General features: G+C 40.4%; 1 protein-coding gene across 1 annotated transcript in view; it reads left to right on the forward strand.

Moving 5' to 3' along the window:
- KAT2B (lysine acetyltransferase 2B) overlaps nucleotides 1-21718 on the forward strand; it is a 99015-nt gene that overhangs the window by 20871 nt on the left and 56426 nt on the right. The window contains exon 2 of the mRNA XM_028099099.2: nucleotides 10841-10967. Coding sequence (XP_027954900.1) covers nucleotides 10841-10967 — 127 coding nt within the window. The remainder of the gene's footprint in view (nucleotides 1-10840; nucleotides 10968-21718) is intronic.

Below are 21718 nucleotides of genomic sequence, written 5' to 3' on the forward strand. Positions count from 1 at the left end.
CGGGGTGAGATTCCTTTTCAACTCTAGTGCAGCGAAGTCCAATAGAAATACAATATGAGCTACATATGTAACTTAACATTTTCTGGTAGCCACATGTATTAGTTTATTAGGACTGCTGTAACAGATTATCAACAACAAGGTGAGTGAAACAACAGAAACTTTCCTTATTCACAGTTTTGGAGGCCAGTGATCTGAAATCAAAGTGTCAGCAGGGCCATACTCCCTCCAAAGGCTCTGGGAAGAATCCTTTTGTGCCTCCTGTCAGTCCTTGGCATTCCTTGGTCTGTAGATGCATCACTCCAAGGAATGCATCTTTGCCTCTTTTATAAAAGCACCAGTTACTGGTTTTAGGGCCCTAAGTCCAGGATAATTTCATCTCAACGTTCTTAAGTAATCATATCTACAAAAATCATTCCTATTTTCAAATAAGATCCCATCTGGGGTTCTAAGTGGACGGACATGCATTTAGGGGGACACTGTACTGTTCAGCTCACTCCAACACATTAAAAAAGGAGAGAGAAAAATCAACCATTAAATTTTACTAATTGTAATATATTCTTTTTTAAAGATTTTTATTTATTTATTTATTTGACACAGAGAGAGAAAGCACAAGCAGGGGGAGTGGCCGGCAGAGGGAGAAGCAGGCTTCCCGCTGAGCAGGGAGCCCGATGCGGGGCTCCATCCCAGGACCCCGGGATCATGACCTGAGCCGAAGGCAGTCGCTTAACGACTGAGCCACCCAGGCGCCCCTAGAAAATAATTCTTAATGAGATAGTTTAACATTCTTCTTGTTTTTTTTTTCTTTTTCTTTATCTTCTGTTTTTGACACTAAGTTTTTGAAATCCAGTATTTATTTTACTCTTACAAGGCATCCCAACTTGGACCTGTTACCTTTTTGAAGACTGGATAGCCACTTGTGGCTGGGTGCCACATCCTGGCCGGCACAGTTGCAGTGCTGTGGGGCTGACAAAAACGTTTATACTTCTCAGTGTTTTGCCTGTGTTTTCTTCCTCTCTCCTTTGCTCTCTCTGTCCTTTTATCTTCCTATTAGTTTTCAGTGAATTTTCTATTTATTTGGAAAAAGTCTCATTTGTTCTGAACAAAAGACATAAAAGTCTGCTTTGTGAAAGCTACTGGGATCCCAAGACTCAGTGGGGGAAGCAAAGTGAGCCAGTTTTGAAAGAAAAGTCCTTTATTCAGTTACATTTGTAAGTGTTTATTGTTGGTTGAATTCAATAAGCACTTCTATCACAAGTAGCTTTAATAAGTGTGGTTAATATTTGGGATGTAACATTTTCTATTAGTAAGGGCAGTGTAAGACTTTATTATTCCGAAATCTCTCTGCCATGAGATCTGTGACCCATTTTCAGCACCCCATGAACACGGCCATTCTTCTCTGTCATGTTAAGACAAGAAGGGGAATAAACTTTTCTTTCTGGGCTGATTACTCTTAAGTCTGTTGCAATAGTGAAGTTAAGATTTATATCTCTAAAAATCTATATTGTCTTCTTTAAGAATTGCAGGCTTGTTACTTTTTGGCTTGAACCTCAGTAAAGGCTTTTATAAGCAACCCCACGGGGAGAAAAGTTTTGGATCCTTGAATTCTTAAATGTGGTTTGTGATAAGGATGTGGTTTCTACCCTTCCTCCCCCACAACTGATTTATACTGAGCTCTGTTATTGTCGTTGGAATTTTTCTGGAATTATGATTTCCCCTCATGAATTAATATTAAAGAAAATTAGCAAGCAACCCATGAATATGAACTGTAGAGAAGAATATAAAGTACAATGTGAATGTCCTTTTCTCTCCTCCCATTTTGCCCCCCTATAAGTATGTATCTGTCCAGTTTCTCTGCATATCCAAATACATATATGTTTAAATTGCCTATTCACTTATTTTAAAAAAAAAGAGATACTGTATTATGCTTTGTATTACTCTATAGTTTGCCTTTTCAGCCTTTTGCTAGGACCTAGAGGGGTTCCAAGTCTACACAGTTAGCTGTAGGGATAAAGGTGACGTAATAGTCTGCGGTGCCAATCTACATAACTATTTTTTTTTTTTTTTAAATCAGAGAGAGAGTATGCACACAAGCAGGGGGAGTGGCAGGCAGAGGGAGAAGCAGGCTCCCCGCTGAACAAGGAGCCTGATGCGGGACTTGATCCCAGGACCTTAGGATCATGACCTGAGCTGAAGGCAGCTCCTTAACTGGCTGAGCCATCCAGGGGTCCCCCAACCTACAGAACTTAATAAATTCTTTTCTTATTGATCCGATTTTACCTGACATATATTTTTCTTTTGCTCTAATAAATGCTATACGAATATCATTGAGCACATGTGCGTGTTTCTGTAGGAAAGCTTCCAAGTAGTGCACTTGGGCCAAAGGGCATGAACATTACAGTTTGGTCTGTGAAAGGCTCTACCGGTGTCTCCTCCCACACATGGTATATGAGGGTGTGTGTTTCCTCACATCTTGGTCAACTTTAGATATCAATGTCAAACTTTTATTTATTTATTTTTGCCAATTTAATTAGTCTGAGGAAATATGTCACGGGGCTTTTAATCTCATTTCTCCATTACTAGTTACTTTGACCATTTTGTAGGTTTATTTGCCATTAGTATTCATTTTTCTTGGAATCACCTGGATTTGCTATTTTTTTCTGTTAGGCTGTGCCTTTTTCTTATTGTTTTATAGATGATTTTTTTTTTTTTTTTAAGATTTTATTCATTTATTTGACACAGAGAGAGAGAGAGAGAGATCACAAGCCGGCGGGGGGCAGTAGAGGGAGGGGGAGAAGCAGGCTCCTGGCCAAGCAAGGAGCCTGATGTGGGGCTCCATCCCAGGACCCTGGGATCATGACCTGAGCCAAAGGCAGATGTTTGACTGAGCCACCCAGGTGCCCCTAGATGATCTTTATATATTCTGAATATTAGTACTCTGTTACATATGTTATAAATACTGATTATGGAACTTAACAGATTAATTTGAGGAGAACTTAATATCTTTACAATATGGTGTCTTACTATCATGAACACTGTGTATTTCCTTGTTTCAGTGAAGAAATTCATCTAAGCTTTAGTAGAAAGTTGTAGTTTTCTATATATAGATCTTACTCATCTGGAAGATTTGTTCCTAAGTATTTGATGGCTTTTGCCATTGGGATTTTTTTTTTCCTATTACATTTTCCAAGTGGTTATTGCTGATATAGAGAAAAGTTTCTGAGTTTTATATGTTGATCCTGTTATACAGCCAATTTATTGATTTCTTTATAAGTTATGATGTCTAAGGATTGTATGCCAGTTTTTATAGTGTTTGTGTACTTCCAGGACAATGTTGAATAGTGGATGTATTGAGGGCTTCCTTGTTTTGGTAACTTTAATAGAAGTGATGTGTGTCTCTCTGTTTAGTATAATGTTTATTTTCAAGTTAAGATAATTTTCTTCTATGACAAATTTGCTATTTTTAAAAATCAGAAATTGATACTGAATTTTATGAAAAGCCTTTTTTTGCATCAATTGTAACTATTTTTTCTTAATTTGTTAATGTAATTAATTTGTTTGAAAGGATTATCTTTGCATTAATGCATGATTTTAATTGTGTACTGTTGTATTTAACTTAGAAATATTTTATTTCAGGTTTTTGTGTGTGTGTGTGTGTGAGATTGGGCTAGTGACTTTTTTGGTGTTTTCGCTGTCTGTTTTTGTGTCAGGGTTATACTGGATTCATAGAATGACATGTGAGTTTTTCATCTTTTTCTAATGCTCTGAAACAATTTACAGTAAAAGGAATAGTGTGGTCCCCTGGCTGTCCAATATAGTAGCCGCTAGCCACAGATGACCACTGAGCACCTGAAACATGGCTAGTCTGAATTGAAATATGCTGTTATTATATGCCTTGGATTTTGAAGACTTAGCATAAAAAATATGTAAAATGTCTTATTAATGATTTTTTATTCTGATTACATGTTGAAATGGTAATATTTTGGATGTTATTACATTAAATATTATTTACTTTTTATAATGTGGCTACTAGAAAATTAAAAATTTTATATGTGGTTCACATTATATTTATTTTGGATAGTTCTTGAGAGTTAACTGGAACTTACCTTACAAACCGTCTGATCCTGGGCCTTTTTTGGATCTTTGACTACCTTTTCATTATCTTCTAGGGTTGTCAGAAAACTTTACTACCTATTAAATCAGGTTTGATAACTTCGATTTTCCTAGGAAGTCACTTGTTTCATCTAGTTTTTCATATTTATTTATATAAAGCTCTACAGAGTACTTATTTAGTTATAAAATAATATCTGTAGTTTTATCTCCTTTCTCATTGTTCTTTTTTTCTCCGCCTTCATTAGAGTTGTCAAGAGTTTGTTTATTTTAATGGTCTTTTCAAAAATGAACGATTTATTATACTGGTTAGGTATATGATTTTGTTTGTTATTGATTTCCCTAAAGTTTTTTACATGAGTTCTTTTTGTCAGTTTTTCTTGAGTTTATTTCGTTGCTCTTTTTCTAGATTATTTGAGTTGAATGAGTAGTTTGTTTATTTTTAGTATTTGTGTTTTCCCCATAAATGCATTTAAGGGTGTATGTTTTCCTTTTAAGTGTTGCCTTGACCATACCCTATAGATTTTGATATATTGTGTTCTTACTAGGTGATTGTGTATATGTAACCTGGCCACGTTTCTCTTCACTTCTGTTTTGTTATAAAAATGTCCACCAAGATCACCGAGTAAGCCTTTGAATGACTTCCCACTGCTCTTACCTGTAGTGGAAATGGAGCTGATTTATTCTTTGAGGAAGCATAACTTTTTATATAACTGGTAACCTGTCCAGTCTTTTGTTCAATAAGAGCTGTAGCCTCTTTCATGATGATTGGGGCCAGTATCCTCAAACTACTTCATCGGTTGCATCCTCTTCAAGTCCTCACTTTAAAGTATTAACTGTCCTAGTTCATCGTGACCTAACAGTACTCCTAGCATATTATCATTATCAGTGCCACCATAATCTTTATTACTGCTTCCATCTATTCAGCATCTACCCACATTAATTGCTTAATGCCCCCAACAGTCTTGTGAGGTAGGTATTTTACCACTTTATAGTTTGGGAATCTTGGAGAGGGTAAGTGATTCACCCTAGGTTCACATAGTAAGTGTTGAAGCTAAGATTTGAAACTGTATTTCTGTAATCCTCTCGACCATGGCATTGATGCTGTGTACTGCCACCTATGGTTTTTCTACCAACTTCAACCTAAGCTGAAACATTTTGCTGACCCAGATTTTGCCTGCATTCCTTCTCCTGTTGCTGCTGTGAGTTGGTTGAAGGCAGGGTGTTGAGGGGCCATGGAGAAAGAGAAAGAGCCCTTGCAAGAGTGCTCGGCAAGAACGCTTCCCAGAGTTTCCCGCCAGTCTCTTTTGTGAGGGCAGATAGCCTCAAACTTCATGTCTTTCCCCGGGCCCCTTTTCTCTGTCCCTAGCCTCTTTGGTCCTCCAGAGTCTGAGGAAGGCAGTATAGCCTGAAAGAATGTTCTCGTTCATAAGTTTTGCTGCAGGAAGATCTTGTCTCTTTCCACACTATCTGGGAAGATTTCCAGGAATCTCTTTGCTGAGCAGAGCTTCAGGAGGAATAGGCGTACATCACCTATTTGATTCAGTCCCAAAGTCTTATCTATTCTAGGCCAGTGGTTCAACCTTTGGTTTTTAATTTAGGCTGAATTTTTTTTTCCTAAAGATTTTATTTATTTATTTGAGAGAGAGAGAGTGAGAGATAGAGAGCACGAGAGAGAAGAGGGTCAGAGGGAGAAGCTGAATTTTTAAGATGAATATCATGACTTAAAAAAGCAGGGGACAAGCAAAGATCTATAAATGACAGGCTCTTAAAAAAAAGGAGTAATTTTATAATATATTTGTTTATAGTGATAATTTTAGAATTTTAAACTGTACATGTTCTTTTATCCCCTTCATAAAAATCCTAGAAAATCCTGACACAAAGAAGGTGTTAACCTCCCTCTTTTCTCCTCTGCCACCCAGCCTCAGGAGAGTATCACTGGTCTCAGATTACATAAAAATGTTTTGGAGAAAGAAGGCACCTACGTATTGAACTGTACAGGAGGTGAGGGGTAAGAAGTCTGTTCCAAAGCATGCACATGCTGTTCTCCTTCAGAAATGAACCGTTCTTACTCTCCTCTCATTCCACTTGAAGGGCCCCTTGTCTGTATAGGTCTACCTGACGTGCTCCTATTAGTCTGTGAGTGTGTGTATGTGCGTGTGTGTGTTTAAGATTTTATTTTTAAGTAATCTCCACATCCAATGTGGGGCTTGAACTCACAGCCCTGAGATCAAGGGTCTCGTGCCTCACCGAGCCAGCCATGCGTTCCAAGTGTGTGTATATGTTTTTTTTCATGGATCCATTACTAGTAACCCTTCTTTTTAGATCAGAGATGCTCAATTTTGTCTACACATTGGAATCACTAGCTTAAGAAAAATATTGATGCCTGGGATCTATCCACAGAGATCCTGATTTAATTAGTCTGGGGTCAGGTGTGGGTATCAGGCTTAATGGAACTCCCCAGTAATTCCAATATGCCTCAGGTTGAGAACCACCGGGGTAGATTTTTATTTCTTCTCTTTTTTTTCATTCATTCATTCTTCTTCTTCTTCTTCTTTTTTTTTTTTTTTTTTTTTTTTTTTGAGAGAGAGAGCTCGCTCGTGAAAGGGGCAGAGGGAGAGAGAAAATCCTAGGCGGGGTTCACGCTCAGCACAGGGCCTGATACGGGGCTCAATCCCACAACCTGAGATCATGACCCGAGCCGAAATCAAGAGTAGGGTGCTTAACCAACAGAGCCACCCAGGTGCCCCTAGATTTTTTTTTTTCAAAGATTTTATTTATTTATTTGAGAGAGAGAGAATGAGAGATAGAGAGCACGAGAGGGAAGAGGGTCAGAGGGAGAAGCAGACTCCCCGCCGAGCAGGGAGCCCGATGCGGGACTCGATCCCGGGACTCCAGGATCATGACCTGAGCCGAAGGCAGTCGCCTAACCAACTGAGCCACCCAGGCACCTGTAGATTTTTATTTCTGCAGAAATTTGTTGTATCCACAGTGTCTGGTTCTATGATATGGACATGTAATAGGTGCTCAGTTAGTGTTTGCAGAATGGATAAATAGTGCATGAGAGAGTAGGAAAGGTTCACAGTCTGTCTACTTTTTTCCCCTCTGCGTTCTTCCCACCCACCTTCCAAATACAGAGAAAACACTCCCTGTTAGCATTGTCTTCTGAGATACGCCATTCCTAACACTGTCTTAGGTGAAAAGCTATGGTACGATCCCATGGATTTCAACCCCAAGCACAATATGGAGAGTTTTCTTACCTGTAGACTCAAACCTTTGAACCAAAAAGTGGCATTTTGTCAAGGTTGATGGCTCTTGAATACACTCTTGTGAGAGTATATAGGCCAGAAACGCTTTCGGATTGATTCAGAGCAAGTTGGCTTCTCAAGCTTCCTTTTAATGAGGAATTTTGTATCTCACTGGGTCACTGTCTCTCTGAGAATCTGGAGTTATAAATGCTGGCTGTGGGTGGTGTTATTCTGGTCCATACAGAATTCCTACCAGTTTTCCTGCCTGCCCATAGAAAACCTGCCAAAGAAGGAGACTAGGCTGTGGTTGCTAATGTGCCCAGATGCAAAAGCCCTTGCATTTGTCAGAAGCTAATGTGGTTACCTGTGTGAATGAGGACAGATTCCCACATTACATAATTCCTCGGGGTTTTGAACTGAACTTATTACCCACCTGACCCCTAGCCCTAAAGTTAATCTTGGGCCTTAGTAAGTGATGAAACTCTTAACTAGACAACTTGGCATCTTTTTGGTAATTCCAGGGGAATCCTGTGTTCTCTTGCTGGGCCTTGGTTAAGGTATTAGAGTTCTTTTCCATTTAGATATTAAAGAGATTTATAAATTCTGAAATGTATGAGTAATTATTGTGCTTCCCTGTGTAACAGAATGTGTATTTGATCCTGGATTGGAGGTTAAAAATGAAAGCAAATAGGAAGATTTGCTCCTGTAAGTTAATGACAGAAAAACAGATGCCTCAGTGAGTAATGCTAAAGGAAAAGAGAAAGTGGGGAGGCTTTATACAAATGAGGAAAGGAAAAAAATCCAAGAAAGAAATGAGTTTGGAAACATCTGGCCTCGTGTCTTTGTCTTCTCTTCCTGTGCTCATTTCAAGCCCAGAAGATCCTGTTGGGGAAGGAGAGACAACAGGTCAAGTAACCAAGCTGAAGTTCTTCTAATTGACTATGAGGCCTTGTAGGATTCCTCCTACTTTCAATTCAGTGCTTTCCTTTGCTCACTGTGCTCTAGCCATGCTGGTCTTTGCCCTTTGTTGAGCAAGCCAACCACTCTTGACTTTGCACTGGCTGTTCCCTCTGTCTGGGATGTTCTTCTACCATACATCTAATGTTCAACTCCCTCTGCTCCTTCAAGTCTTTGCTTTGTTGCCACTTTCTCAAAAAGGCCTACTTAAAATTGCAGATTCTGCCCTACTCTTCCCCCAACCCCCCTTTCCCCATTGCTTCATCTTTCTTTCCATAGCACTGTCACTGTCTAATATACTATATAATTTGTTAATTTGTGTTGCCTATTTGCCTCATTGCTCACCACCTTCCCTTCCATACCTAGCAAAAGTACCTGGCACAGAGTAGGCCCTCAGGACATACTGTCGAATGAATGACTCAATATGCATTGTAGTTCTTTGGCTTGGAAATTAGTTCTACAAACTCAAAGGTTGTGGGCCATTGCTGTTTCTCCTTCTAGGTTCGGTCTGCCGTATTTAATTAATTTGTTGGAACGGTGGTCGTCATTTTTCTTTCGCTAACCAAAGGCTTTTTTGGAAGGGGTTGTTGAATCAGCTGAACTGCTCAGTAAAGCCGGAGGCTGTGGGAGTCCCTTGGACTCCACTGCTAGGAGAGGAGTGGTCCCCAATGCAGGTGGTTTCCTCCATCCCTACAAAGATTATAGGGACGCTCTCTTGGCTGCAAGTTCGCACGAGAGTCCTTCTCAAAAACATGGCCCTTGAGAACTTTCTAGTCTCTGAAGAAGTGGATGGCTCATTGTAGGGAATTTCAAGGCCCAGTTCAGTTTAATAATTGAGCAGTGCAGTTAACAGTCAGGTCCTGCCTGGTGCCTGGCCGAACAGAAGAGGGTCACTTAGCTACTCATTGGGAGTTGTGCTACTACGTTGCTGTTTTTGGTCTTGCCTTCTCTATCCCCATTGCCATAAAATGTGAGAAGCAGTCAGGTTGGGCTTGCCAAGCATTCACAGGGTCCAGCTTATCTTCAGAAGCATAGGGACTTATCTTCAGAAACATAATTTTCCCTTTACCTTGGCCTTCTTGCCTTGCCAATTATTTTTTTTTTCTTTTTTCTTACTCTCCTAGATGTACACACACTTCAGAAACTGTCCTGTCTTGGAGAATGTTCTGTATGAGGTTCAGGTAGCAGCCATTCTATCACTTTCTACAAATCAGACTTCTCCTAACTTCAGCCATCTGCTACAGGGTTTGGGGGTTTGGGGGTTTGGGAGCTGCGAGGGTGGGAATCAGGGAGAAAAGACCTGTGATCAAAGACCTAACACGAAGCCCAAGCACAAAAATCTATGCAATTTGTTTTGTTAGACCAGTGCTATTCAGGGGAAGTAGACTATGAACCGCATATATAATTTTAAATGTTCCAAAGCCACATTTAAAAAAATGAAGAAGAAACAGATCAAATGAATTTTAATATCTTTTATTTAACTCCATACATCTGAAATATTAATGTTTCAACATGTAACCAATGTGAAAATTATTAACGAGATATCTTGTTTTTACATCAGTCTTCTAAATCTGGTATGTATTTTATATCTGCAGCACATTTCCGTTTGGACTAGCTATATTTCAAGTGCTCAACAGCCACATGTGGCTAGTGGTTACCATATTGGATGGTGTACACAGAAAGCTCTTGCCCACGATCAGTCAGCTATGTTACATGTTATTTTTATGATTGAAAATAGTTGATATCATTCCATCCTTGTCCTCCACTTTGTAACCCAAGTCACCACAAAAAGCCCAGATCATACATCATAGTCACTGTTCTCAAAGAAGGTAGGGAAATGTGAAGAGCATGGAAGATTTCTAGTAAGGGTTGCTAAAATAATAAATACTAGTGTGCTGGTACAAGGAGCCTGAGAAGTATCATAGATGGAAACCCCAGACTACATGGTGAGGCCCTCTCCATTTCTAAAGCTGAGAGCCTGTAAAGGTCTTGGAGAATCTAGCGAATGTGGCTTCAGCTGGGTGTGTCCCTCCTCGTGTCCTTGAGATTGCTAACTTCCTCAGTTTCGCGGGTTTCTTTTCTGGTCCATGGGGCGGAGTTGCAGCTGGAGCCTTCCAGCCTGCATGGCTCAGTCATGGCCGAGGCCCCAGCTGTGTTCCAAGGACCTCAGGACAGTCTGGCTTGTTGCCTTGGCCAGCTCTATGGATGCGCTCCCTTGGAACTGACTACTCCATGGACATTCGCCTGGGACCCTGGTACCAAAGGGCACGGTCTGCTGTCTGAGGTGCAGTTCTCAGATTCCAGCCAGCAGAAAGGAAACCAACAAAAAGACATCAAAACCCAAAACATCTAGATCAAATAGCCTCTTTGCCTTTTTCTCTGTTTTTGTTTCTTGTGCATATGTAGGAAGTTTTAAAGTCAGGAGTGGGGAGGGTAGCTGTCCTATGATTAGTGGGTATTGATCTCATGTAAAGCATTGAGTCCATTGCTGCCTGTTACATAATTTTCTCTCTCTTTTCCTTTTTTAGGCCGAGGAGTCTTGTAAATGTAATGGCTGGAAAAATCCCAACCCTTCTCCCACTCCCCCCAGAGCTGATCTGCAGCAAATAATTGTCAGTCTAACAGAATCCTGCCGGAGTTGTAGCCATGCCCTAGGTGAGTTCCTAAATCTTCAAGGGAACTTTAATGATGTCATTGTTGCCTGAAAGTTCTAACTTAACTGAATTCTGTGGGTTCGCCAAACTTGCATGCTATTTACCTCTAAGTGAGGCAGTAACAAAAGAGGCTATTTAGTCTCATGGATTTGCTTTATGTGAGACAAGCTCTGCACTGTTTGCACTGACTCCGTATCCATCTCTTCCCCTTTTCCCTAAGAGCTGGATTGGACTGGGGGATTGCCAGATGAGATGAAACGCCACAACTGAGCTAGTTAGAATAAAGTGTGACATGTCCTGATTCATTCTGATGGGGGCCTGAGGGTCTTTGATCTCCAGGGTAGAAAACTCAACCAACTGGTTTTTTGTTTAATTGTTACCACTACTACTATTTTATTTTCTGATTGCCTGAACTTTATGGAAGTACTTCATTTTATCCTTTAGTTTCCTGCTTCTGGTAGCTCTTTCTTCATTGGGGTTGTGTTTGGTCAATGTTTACTTATGTTTTCCCTTTCAACCTTCTTATCTATCCCTGCAAGATAATCATTGTCAGTTTGGCAAGATAGACTCTGCTAGAGTTACTCAATAGGACTGTGCTAATATGTTCTTGTCCTGATACAAGTTTGAAGTTAAAAATTTTTAAATTGTATTTGGTTTGGGTAGATAAAAGTTAATGGTAGTTTTCCCTAGATATTAAAATTCCAGTTCATACAGGATCGTCTTGGAATATTATACTTTTCCACCTTCAGTTATCCAGTCTCCCAAAGAACGTCTCTGTGTTGTTTAGTGTCCACCGCTGCTCTGGGTAGAACATTCTCACTGAAGTGGCTTTTCCCCCCTGACCATTTCTTAGTGGGTGCCTTCTTTTGGACGTCATCTCTCTTTCAAGTTTCCCGGTGATATCAAATGGTGCAGCAACAGCCTTCAAGGTAGCATGGTGTCAGGCCGAGTCTGAAGTTTTGTTTTGTACTCAGCTGGAGAGTATTTCAATACTTACAGAGCAAAAAAGTAGATTATGTGATCTTCCCAGGAAGTTACTGCACCGGACTAACCTTCTGAGAAAGGAAATAGAGACCATTGATCTCACAGAAGAAATAAATACACTAATAATTACATCATTGTATAACTGCCGTCTAAAATGATGTAAGTTCTGATTTTTGAAACAGCCGGTGCAAAGGAGGGATTCCCAAAAGTCAGAACACCTTTGCTATACCTTTTTCACAGTTGATCCCTGAGCGAGTGCCCTTTAGAATTTGCCTCAGGAAATATGATGCAATATAAAGCTGGCTCAGAAACTTCTTAAGCACTGGGCTTGAAGTGTATTTGGTATAGATTGGGAAATCTGATTATCTTACATCAATTAACATTTAAAAACAGAGTCTTCTTTCTTAGCTGAGCAGATTGTCTCCATTCTGAGCATGTAAACAGACATGAATGCCCAAAGGCAGAAATGGCCTTTTACAAAGAAAAGCCAACTTTGTTCTCTTTTACATTTCTTAACAAGCTTTGGAAAACAAGTAACCCTTACTGGATGCTACATAATCAAGAATGGGGGAAAAAGTACTTATCCTTTGACCTGGCAAATCCCTGCCAGAAATTTAACCTACCTATAAATGAAGATGTGCCCTCAAATTAAACTCAAAGAACAGTTAATTACAGCCGCATTAATGATAGTAAAAAACTAGAAATAACCTAAATATCCCAATGTAGGAGATAATTGTTTGAATTATGAAAATCTATATCATAAAATTCAATATGGCTATTAAAAATGATTATTTTCCAATATGGAAAGGCATTTTTAACATATTAATGAGAAAAGCAAGTCATAAAGCTGCTTAATTGGAAGTTTTGTAATTTAGGACTAAATTAAGGATCCACCAGCCCAAGTTCAAATCTTGGCTCTACAACCAGTTGCTGTGAGTTGGGGCATGTTATTTCATCTGCCTGGAGCTCCGTTTTCTCAGCTCTGAATCAAAGTTAATAGTATTTATCTCAGAATTGTGTGTGGCTTCAATGAGATAAAACATATAAAAACTTTAGAACAGTACCTGGCAAATTATTATGCATTACTATTAGCTCTTCTTGTGAGTAGTAGTTTTCCCATAACTACCAGAGCTCTTTTACTTCAAGAACAGATAACGAATTCTGCCCCGTTTAAATAAGAAAACAGTGTTTATTAAAGGGTACTGGTAGCTCCCAGAAGCTGAAAACAAAGGGAAACCCAGTTTCAGTCTGGTCTGGGGAATCTCAGCTGCAGAAATTTGTGGGCCTTCTGTCCAGGACACCCCCACAGGATGATTCAGCTCCATCTGCCCCTGTCCCTCTGAGTATTGGCTTAGGAGGATTTACATCCCTAGAGGCTGGGATCTGACTGGTGTGGCATCTGTCACACGCCCAACCCTCAGTTGCACCCTTAGAGAACAGCATGGAAGATGGTCATTCCCATGCAGGCAAGCTGACTTAAGAACAGCATCATGAGTACAATCTCATTTTATCAGTTTAGAAAATATGACATATATGTTAATATGTACTAATAGGAACAGATCTGGAAGGATTATGTTGAGTTGCTGACAGTGCTTTTCTCAGGGTATTGAGATTTATAGGTGTTTTAAAAATATTTTTCCCAGTCTCCCCTCCCCCCCGCCCCGTTGCCCCCTATCTCTCTTCAGTTTGCTTTCTTAAAATTGAAATGTCTGTACATTTTCAAGGGCTCCTGGAATTATTGGCGGAATGCCATAGTTTATTTATTGGTCTTATTATCAGGGCTCTAGAAAACCTTTTTGGGAGGTTATGCTTCCTCTCCCCCACATCCTTACACTTAAAAAAAAAAACTTTATTATGGAAGAGCTCCCATGTATGTAAAGATAGAATAGTTTAATAGGTGCCTTGTACTCATCACCCAGCTTTAATAATTGTTAAAATTTGCCAATATCCTGAGTACCTGGGTGGCTCAGTCAGTTAAGTATCTGACTCTTGATTTCGGCTCAGGTCATGATCTCAGGGTCCTGGGATCAAGCCCCGAGTCAGGCTCTGTGCTCAGCTGAGAGTGTACTTGAGATTCTCTCTCCTCTCTCTCCGTCTACCTCCTCTCCCCCTTGATTGCTTGCTCGCGTAAATACATCTTTAAATAAAAAGTTGTCAGTTTCCCTCCCCTCACTTTTTTTTTTGGCCAGAGTACTTAAATCAGGTTCCACACATATTTTCCTATTTGTGCAGATTACTTCCTAAATATTACAAACAAAGTAGAGATTAGGGTATAGGGAATTCTGTTAGGCTATCATGCAGACCTGAATTCTCAAATGCATTTAAATTTGTGTACACTGTCCTGACTTCCACAGTCACTGTGCTGAGTATAGTGGATTTAGTCCCCAGTGATCATGCACGTGTGTCAACCTGGAACATTCCTGTACTTACCAACAACGTAACCAGGCTTCTCTTGAGACCATGTCTTGTTCTGTTGCTTTGCCGTTGCGTACCCTTTGGTTCAGCCATACATTTTCTCGTGACAGTGAGCTCTGGTTTCATGTGGTCTCCTGTTAGTTAACTTCCATCCCAGGTGTCCTTGGCCTGCAATCATTGAATACTCTTTTGTGTCTCCTGGGTATAAAACATTCAGTTGGGAATTAGGAAACATTCTAGGCTGGGTATAGCAGTTTGCCAATCCCTTAAGCTCTTTGCAGTTTGGTATCTTCATCTACAGAGTGAAATGGTTAGTCTAGGTCCATGCTGTCCAATGTTATAGCCACTTGCTATAACATGAGCTAATGAGCACTTGAGCTATAGCTACTCCAAATTAAGATGAGCTGTAAGTATAAAATACATGCCAGATTCTGAAAGCTTAGTATGACAAGAAGGGAGCTATCTCATTAATGTTGATTGTATGTTGAAATGATATTTTAGGTAGATTGGGTTAATAAAATATATTATTTAAAATTAATTTCACCTGTTTCTTTTTTCAGTGTTGCTAATGGAAGACTTAAAATTACACATATGGCTCAGATTATATTTCCTTTGGATAGCACCAGCCTAGAACTTTCTGGTCCATCCTCTGAAATTATTTGTTATTTGGGATTGATAGAGTCAAGTTCAGTTTACAGAAATTTAACAGAGGATCCTAACAAAGCACTTTAGTGGCCCAAATGTTTCTCCTTATTATTGTATTTATAAAAATTCCTCATTTGGGGACTGCTTATTTAAATAGCAATCTACCTCTATGACCAGGAAGGAGGAAACACACCATTGTGATCAAACACAATTGGAATTTTTGTTATCATTTTGGAGTCCATTGTTCTGAACTGTGCCAGGATGTACTGATTATTAAATTTGACTAGTGATAGTTTTTTGCAATTGTATGTGGGAGGTTTTTGGTTATTTTTCAGTGCCATCGCTTTTTTCTGATAAACATAAACACATAAGCATACATCATGCAGACACATACATATTTAAACATTACAATAGTAGAAATTGATAGGTGTTCCCTCCCCCCAACCCAGTGGTTACCTCTGCTTACCTGCTTATTTACAGGAGAAAGTTCCTAAGGAAAGTAAAGACTAGCATTAATCAATTACACTAGAGCTTACTTTCTTGAATAGTAGGAGGTATGAAGGGACTACCAGTGTTTTTCTCATGGACTATTTCAAACATGTAAATCATAGGTAAATCATTTGACCCAACACATTTTCTTTAGCCTTACCACATTTGCATAGACTTCCACCACTGAATCATCCTGAGTTCCCATTTATATTTGTACTGTGCAGATGCCAAGTGATATAAATAGGGGGCCCGGCACAGCCATCCGAGTCAAGTCAGCATATTTCTCTTGGCTGGGTGTCCTCTGTTGTTGTTGTTTTTTAAGATATTATTTTTAAGTAATCTCTACACCCAGCATGGGGCTTGTACCTGCAATCCCAAGATCAAAAGTTGCATGTTCTCCCGACCGTGCCATCTGGCCATCCCTGTTTTTTGCACTAATGCCATCTTTTACACACGGCGTTCAGAGTTGTCAGGAGCTGTGAGTCTGGTATGACGAGGACTGAAGGGGTTAACTCTGGTACTATTTGTCCTGCTCCCTGATGTCATTACTTTCCCCTACCTTCCTGGGGTCATGAGAGAGTAAAGGCTTTCTTGGGGCTGCCTTGCAATGTTCCTTGCATAACTATAATTATTTATAATTATATATATATAAGGTATGTAATAAATGATTATATAATACATAATTAAATATAATTTGTAGATTTTCTATAGTAGACTAAGGTTAAGGACTGACTTTTTCTCTAGTTCTTAATATATTCTGTTCCTTGGGCATAATTGGGCTTACTCCTTCATTGATAAACACTGAATTCAGGAGTACTAAAAAGATGACTGGTTGCATTTATTTGCAGGGGAGCTTTCATAGTTTATAGTCTGTACCTGCACTGTCCACAACAGTAGCCACTAGTCAGTCATGTGTGACTGCTGAGCTCTTGAAATGTAGCTTGAATTGCTATGCACTGCAAGTGTAAAATGCATGCTGGTTTGAAGACTTAGTATGACAAAAGAATGTACAATATTAGTAATTTTTTACATTGAGTACATGTTGAAATGACAAATCTGGTATATATTAGGTTAAATAAGATGTATTAATAAAATTTCATCTATTTTACCTTTCTAAAAGTGGCTGCTAGAAAATTTATATGTACATATGTGGCTTATATTTCTCTTGTACTGAACTCATCTAAAGGACTCTTAATCTCAAACTTCTCTTTTTCAGGATGGCTGGGTGGCTCAGTCGGTTAAGCGTCTGCCTTCAGCTCAGGTCATGATCCCAGGGTCCTGGGATGGAGTCCCTCATCGGGCTCCCTGCTCAGCGGGGAGCCTGCTTCTCCCTCTGCCTGCTTGTGCTCTCTCTCTTGCTCTCTCTCTCTGGCAAATAAATAAATAAAATCTTAAAAAAAACAAAACAAAAAAACTTTTTCTCCATCCAGATCTGAAATTACAAAAGAGGAAATCACTTTTAAATTATAGACTTTTGCACATTAGTCAATTCAAAAGGTTTCCTTCATTGAAGGAATTTGTCTTAACCTCTTCTAGCTTTGACCTCAGATTCCCATGAGCAAAAAATATATTTGAACAGCTTACAAATACTGTGGGTGCCATGCTGTTTGCTTTCTTTCCAGTCCAAAGGAGCAGAGACATGTTAGCCGCCTGCCCAGCTGCTGCCTGTTCACACTGCAGGGCATGTGAGGACTGGCGGGCTGTCCTCAAGAGAAGTGCAGGCCAGTGATACACGGAGCCAGAGCTGAGAGAGGGTCACAGCAGATGGTGACAGTGTGCTTCCTGTTCCCAGCCAGGCAACAGCTGCACCGTGATCCTTGGCAGCAGGCGTTTGGCAGGTCTCCCTGTGGCACCCTGGGTGTTTGCAAGTCTGGCACAGCACTGAGAGGTGCCAAGGTACATCCTCCTGGAGAGAGAGAAAGAGAGCAAAACCTCCCCCAGTCTTCTGGCTCCCACCTTCCCTCTGCTTGCCTCTGCCCTCTACACACGGTGGACACCGGGGGAAGCCGAGGCTGACGAGAAAGAGTGAGCTTTTCCCAAAAGAAAAGGGTTGGCCAGTTTTGGGTAATTATATCGATGCTTTGTACCATACTCTTGGAAGACTTTGAAATGAAGCAGGGTCCTTTATATTTGAGTTTTCAGTTCCAGGTGGATGAAAGATTTTTTAAAAACCCTTTTTTGGGAAATAATTTCAAACTTACAGAAAAGTCATGAGAATAGTAACAAAGGACATCCCAAAGCAAAATCGCGTTTTGCTCAGATTTACCTGTTGGTAGCATTATGCCCTATTTGCTTTGTTTTTTATGTTTCTGTGTAGTTTCATGTATATATATTTTTCCTGGACCATATGAACTTATGTTACATATACATCATGGCCTTTTCCCGCTACATACAATGTCTGTTTCCTAAAATTAAGGATATTCTTTTACATAACCTTAGTTCAGTTACCAACTTAAGTAAATTTTAGCATTTATGTCATTTTTTTTTTAAAGATTTTATTTATTTATTTGACAGAGAGAGAGCGAGAGAGGGAACACGAGCAGGGGGAGTGGGAGAGGGAGAAGCAGGCTTCCTGCGGAGCAGGGAGCCCGATGCGGGGCTGGATCCCAGGACCCTGAGATCATGACCTGAGCCGAAGGCAGTCGCTTAACCAACTGAACCACCCAGGCGCCCCTTTATGTCATATTTTAATGTACTGTTTGTATTCTACTTTTATCAGTTGACCCCAAAATGTCCTTTATAGCATATTTTCCTTCCCAGTTAAGCATCCAGTCTAGAATCACATGGGTAGTTAGTTCTCATGTGAAAGGAAAACAGCTTGTCTACTTTACTCATACTCAAAAACACTTCCAGAATACTTCTGGCGCCAAATGAGTGGGGTTTTACACACAAGCACTTCTCCAACTCTCCAGTGGACACTAGAGGGTGTTTTGCAAATTTTAACTCAGTTTTCACACTAACTGCCTATAGTTAGTGCAGACCCCACAGGTTAAGGGCTCAGTCCCTCTCCTTCCTTCCACTTCCGATGCCAATTGCAAGTCCCACTTTTACCCGTGCTTCTGACCAACTGGCTATAAATTGGGAGATTCCCATGGCCCCCTCCTGGGGTTGGATAATTTTCTAGAGCAGCTCACAGAACTCAGGAAAACAGTTTACTTATTTGATTACTGGTTTATCATAAAAGGATACTGTTCAGGAACAGTCAGTCGGAAGAGATGCACACAGCAAGGCAGGGGGAAAGGAGCACGAAGTTCTAAGCACGCCACTCTCCCAGGCACCTTTCTGCGAACACCAATTTGGAAGCTTTCCAGACCCCTTCAGTTAGGGTTGATGGAGACCACATTATGTAGGCATGATTGATTGCATCTTTGGCTATTAGTGATTAATTCAGCCTCCAGACCACTTCCTATCCCCACCATAGGTAGGAGAGGTGGGGCTGAAAATTCCAATCGTTAATGACTTCTTTGGTTCCCCTGGCAAACAGCCCCCTTCCTTAAGGGACTTTAAAAGGTCATTAACATAAACTCAGGTGTGGTTGCAAGGGGCTTGTTAGGAATAACAAAAGACACTTATTTTACATTATTGCTCTCATTACTTAAAAAATTCCAAGGGTTTTAGAAGCCCAGTGCCAGGGGGAAAAAAAAAGCACTGTGCCAGGAACAAAGACCAAATATATATTTCTTTGTAAGTTGCAATATCACAGGGGGTCCTTTTAGTTTCCTTTGATCTGGAACAGTTCATCAGCTTTTTTTCTGTTTTGTTTTTGGTGTTTTATGACATTGACATTTTGGTGGAGGAATGTTTTAAATTTTAAAAGCAAACCTGTTAAAAGAGCTAGGAGAAAATACATTTTTGTCATCTTCTGGGTATGAAGGGAAGACCTTTGCAAGCAAGACCTTAAAGAAATGCCAAACACAGATTCGACTTAATAAAAAATTTAAAATTCCTTCACAACCTGCCCAAAACCCCAACAAAATCCGGCAGCATTTACAATGAATTTGACAGACCTAAGGCTCTTTCAAGGCAGTAAGGAAAAGACTAACATCCTAAAACACAGGCAGAGGATCTGAATAAGTAGTGCACAAAAGAACCAATACAGATGGCCAGTAACCTGGAAAACAAACACCTCCAAGGGCATTCCAGTGAATGCGAATCAGAATGGTGTGGACTCATTAATTTTCAAGATTGATTTAATTCCTGAGAATCATTCTTTACTATAGGCAAGAGTGGGGAAAGGCTCATTCTCTAACATGGTTGATAGACTGCATATTGATGCAAACTTCACTGGTGGAGGAAGGTAAATTAGGCAGCATATACAAACGCTTTCTTTCTTTATTTAAATATTTTATTTTTAAGTACTCTCCACAGCCAGCCTGGGGCTCAAACTCACAACCCTGAGATCAAGAGTCGCGCGCATCACCGCCCAAGCCTGCCAGGCGCCCCTACAAAAGCTTTAAAAAGCAGTGATTTCATGTTATGACTTCTGTGGCAGATGAACTGCTGTGGGTTTGCGCATTGTAGTTTACAGATTTTGAGTTTTATTTTTTAGTTTTTAGTAACGTGCTGTCCAACTATACAGTAGAGGCCTATCTCTTTAATAAGAAAACAAGTTTTAGATAATTGAAGGTAACCTATTTGCATCAAAAAGGCTTCTTTAGAAAAGATTAAAAGAAGGGTTTCTTTCCATTATGAGTGACCCTTTTTAGTTAAAAATGAGTTACCAGTACAATAACTAGTTTAGCTGTGTGGTTAGAGTGAAGTGTTCCTGGGTGTTGGCATGGGTTAGGGGTGATTGTGGGCTCCTGGGGAAGTCCTATCCAGTTCTGGTCAGCAGCTCCAAAGAGGCAGTGTTTGGATTTGGTGGAGATGGGCCTGTTTGAAGAAAATGGTGTTTTAGGAAGAATACCCTGGGCTCAAGAGAAGACAGTCTGGGGCTCTTTTGGTACTCTAGGCTTGAGATCCCAATGACCACCAGAGTAGGAACAGGGAAAAGTGGTGACTCTGGGAGACAGTGAGCAAGCTCACCTGAATCCTATGACTGGGAATATGCAGTAGGTAAAGGACAATGAAGGAATGAATGACAGTCTTCTTGTCACAAGCGGGTCTGGCAGCAGGGAATTGCCACCTTGAGGAGAGCCATGAGGATTTTGACCCTAAGGTCAAGTTTGCCTTAGGGTCAAGTTTGCCCTGACGGTGGTACACTGATGTTGGGATAGGGAGGCTGTGAGGTGGGGTTAGTTGGTGGTGTGGATGTGATGAGAGGGAGGAGGCTGACAGCTGGATGTAGAGACTGGAAAAGGAGTCTTGGTCAGAAGGGGGCCATAGTTGGAGACTCAGAACATGGCAGGTCCAGACAACTAAGTATTTATACAGTGCAGACATGACTGTCCTTGTCTAGCTTTCTCATTCCAGGGAAGCTTCCCTTTCCTAACGACTTCTCCAGACGTCCTATTTTCCCTTCTCAAGGAGATGGCCCACCCCTCTACTTTCATCTGTCTTCCCCCATCCCATCATTTATTCTAGGAAGCTTAACCTTTTTCATGTAGTAGTATCCTTATGCCTTAGTATACCCCCTTTCACTCCAGACACACCTTTCCTTTATTCTCAGAGGAAGAGATACCTTTGCTTTTGTGTTGCAAAGATTAGCCCCATTTGTCCAGTACAGCCTTTCCCTTCCTCCCTCCCTCCCTCCCTCCTGGGAAACTTGCTGTTCCATTTACTGCCCCCCTCCCCCATTCTCCAGCTCCTTAGTCCTTTGTGATTTGGCTTACACACAGAGCTTTGAGGAGAGATTACAGATTTCATTATACACAGAATTAGAAGGAAATGAACTTCCTCAGGTCTCACTTCTTAAGCATTTTAATGTTTCTCTAGTCTACTCTTAAGAATATGCTGGAAGATGTTTCCAAACAGTGGTTTCCAAACTGTGGAGCTCCCCACGAGAGGAAAGGATGCCCCCCCCGAGAGGAAAGGATGCCCCCCCCACCTCGCCTTCTGAAAAATAGGCGCTTCCACCTCTTGTTTCAACCAGAATACCTCTTTCTAGTTCTGATTAAGAATTCATTTGGGTTAAGTGTTTTTTGACTTAAAGAAAATGAACTACTGGTTTAAAAAATAAATCATGGCTTGTACTTCCATGAGTTAAACTCATGTTAGCACCTTAGTTAGACTGTTTCATATTGTGGTGAATCTGAAGGAATTGATGTTATATATATATAT

Source organism: Eumetopias jubatus, unplaced genomic scaffold (genome assembly GCF_037043125.1).
Source record: "Eumetopias jubatus isolate StellerSeaLion01/CBP00866 unplaced genomic scaffold, mEumJub1_p1.0 scaffold_1, whole genome shotgun sequence".
Taxonomy (NCBI): domain Eukaryota; kingdom Metazoa; phylum Chordata; class Mammalia; order Carnivora; family Otariidae; genus Eumetopias; species Eumetopias jubatus.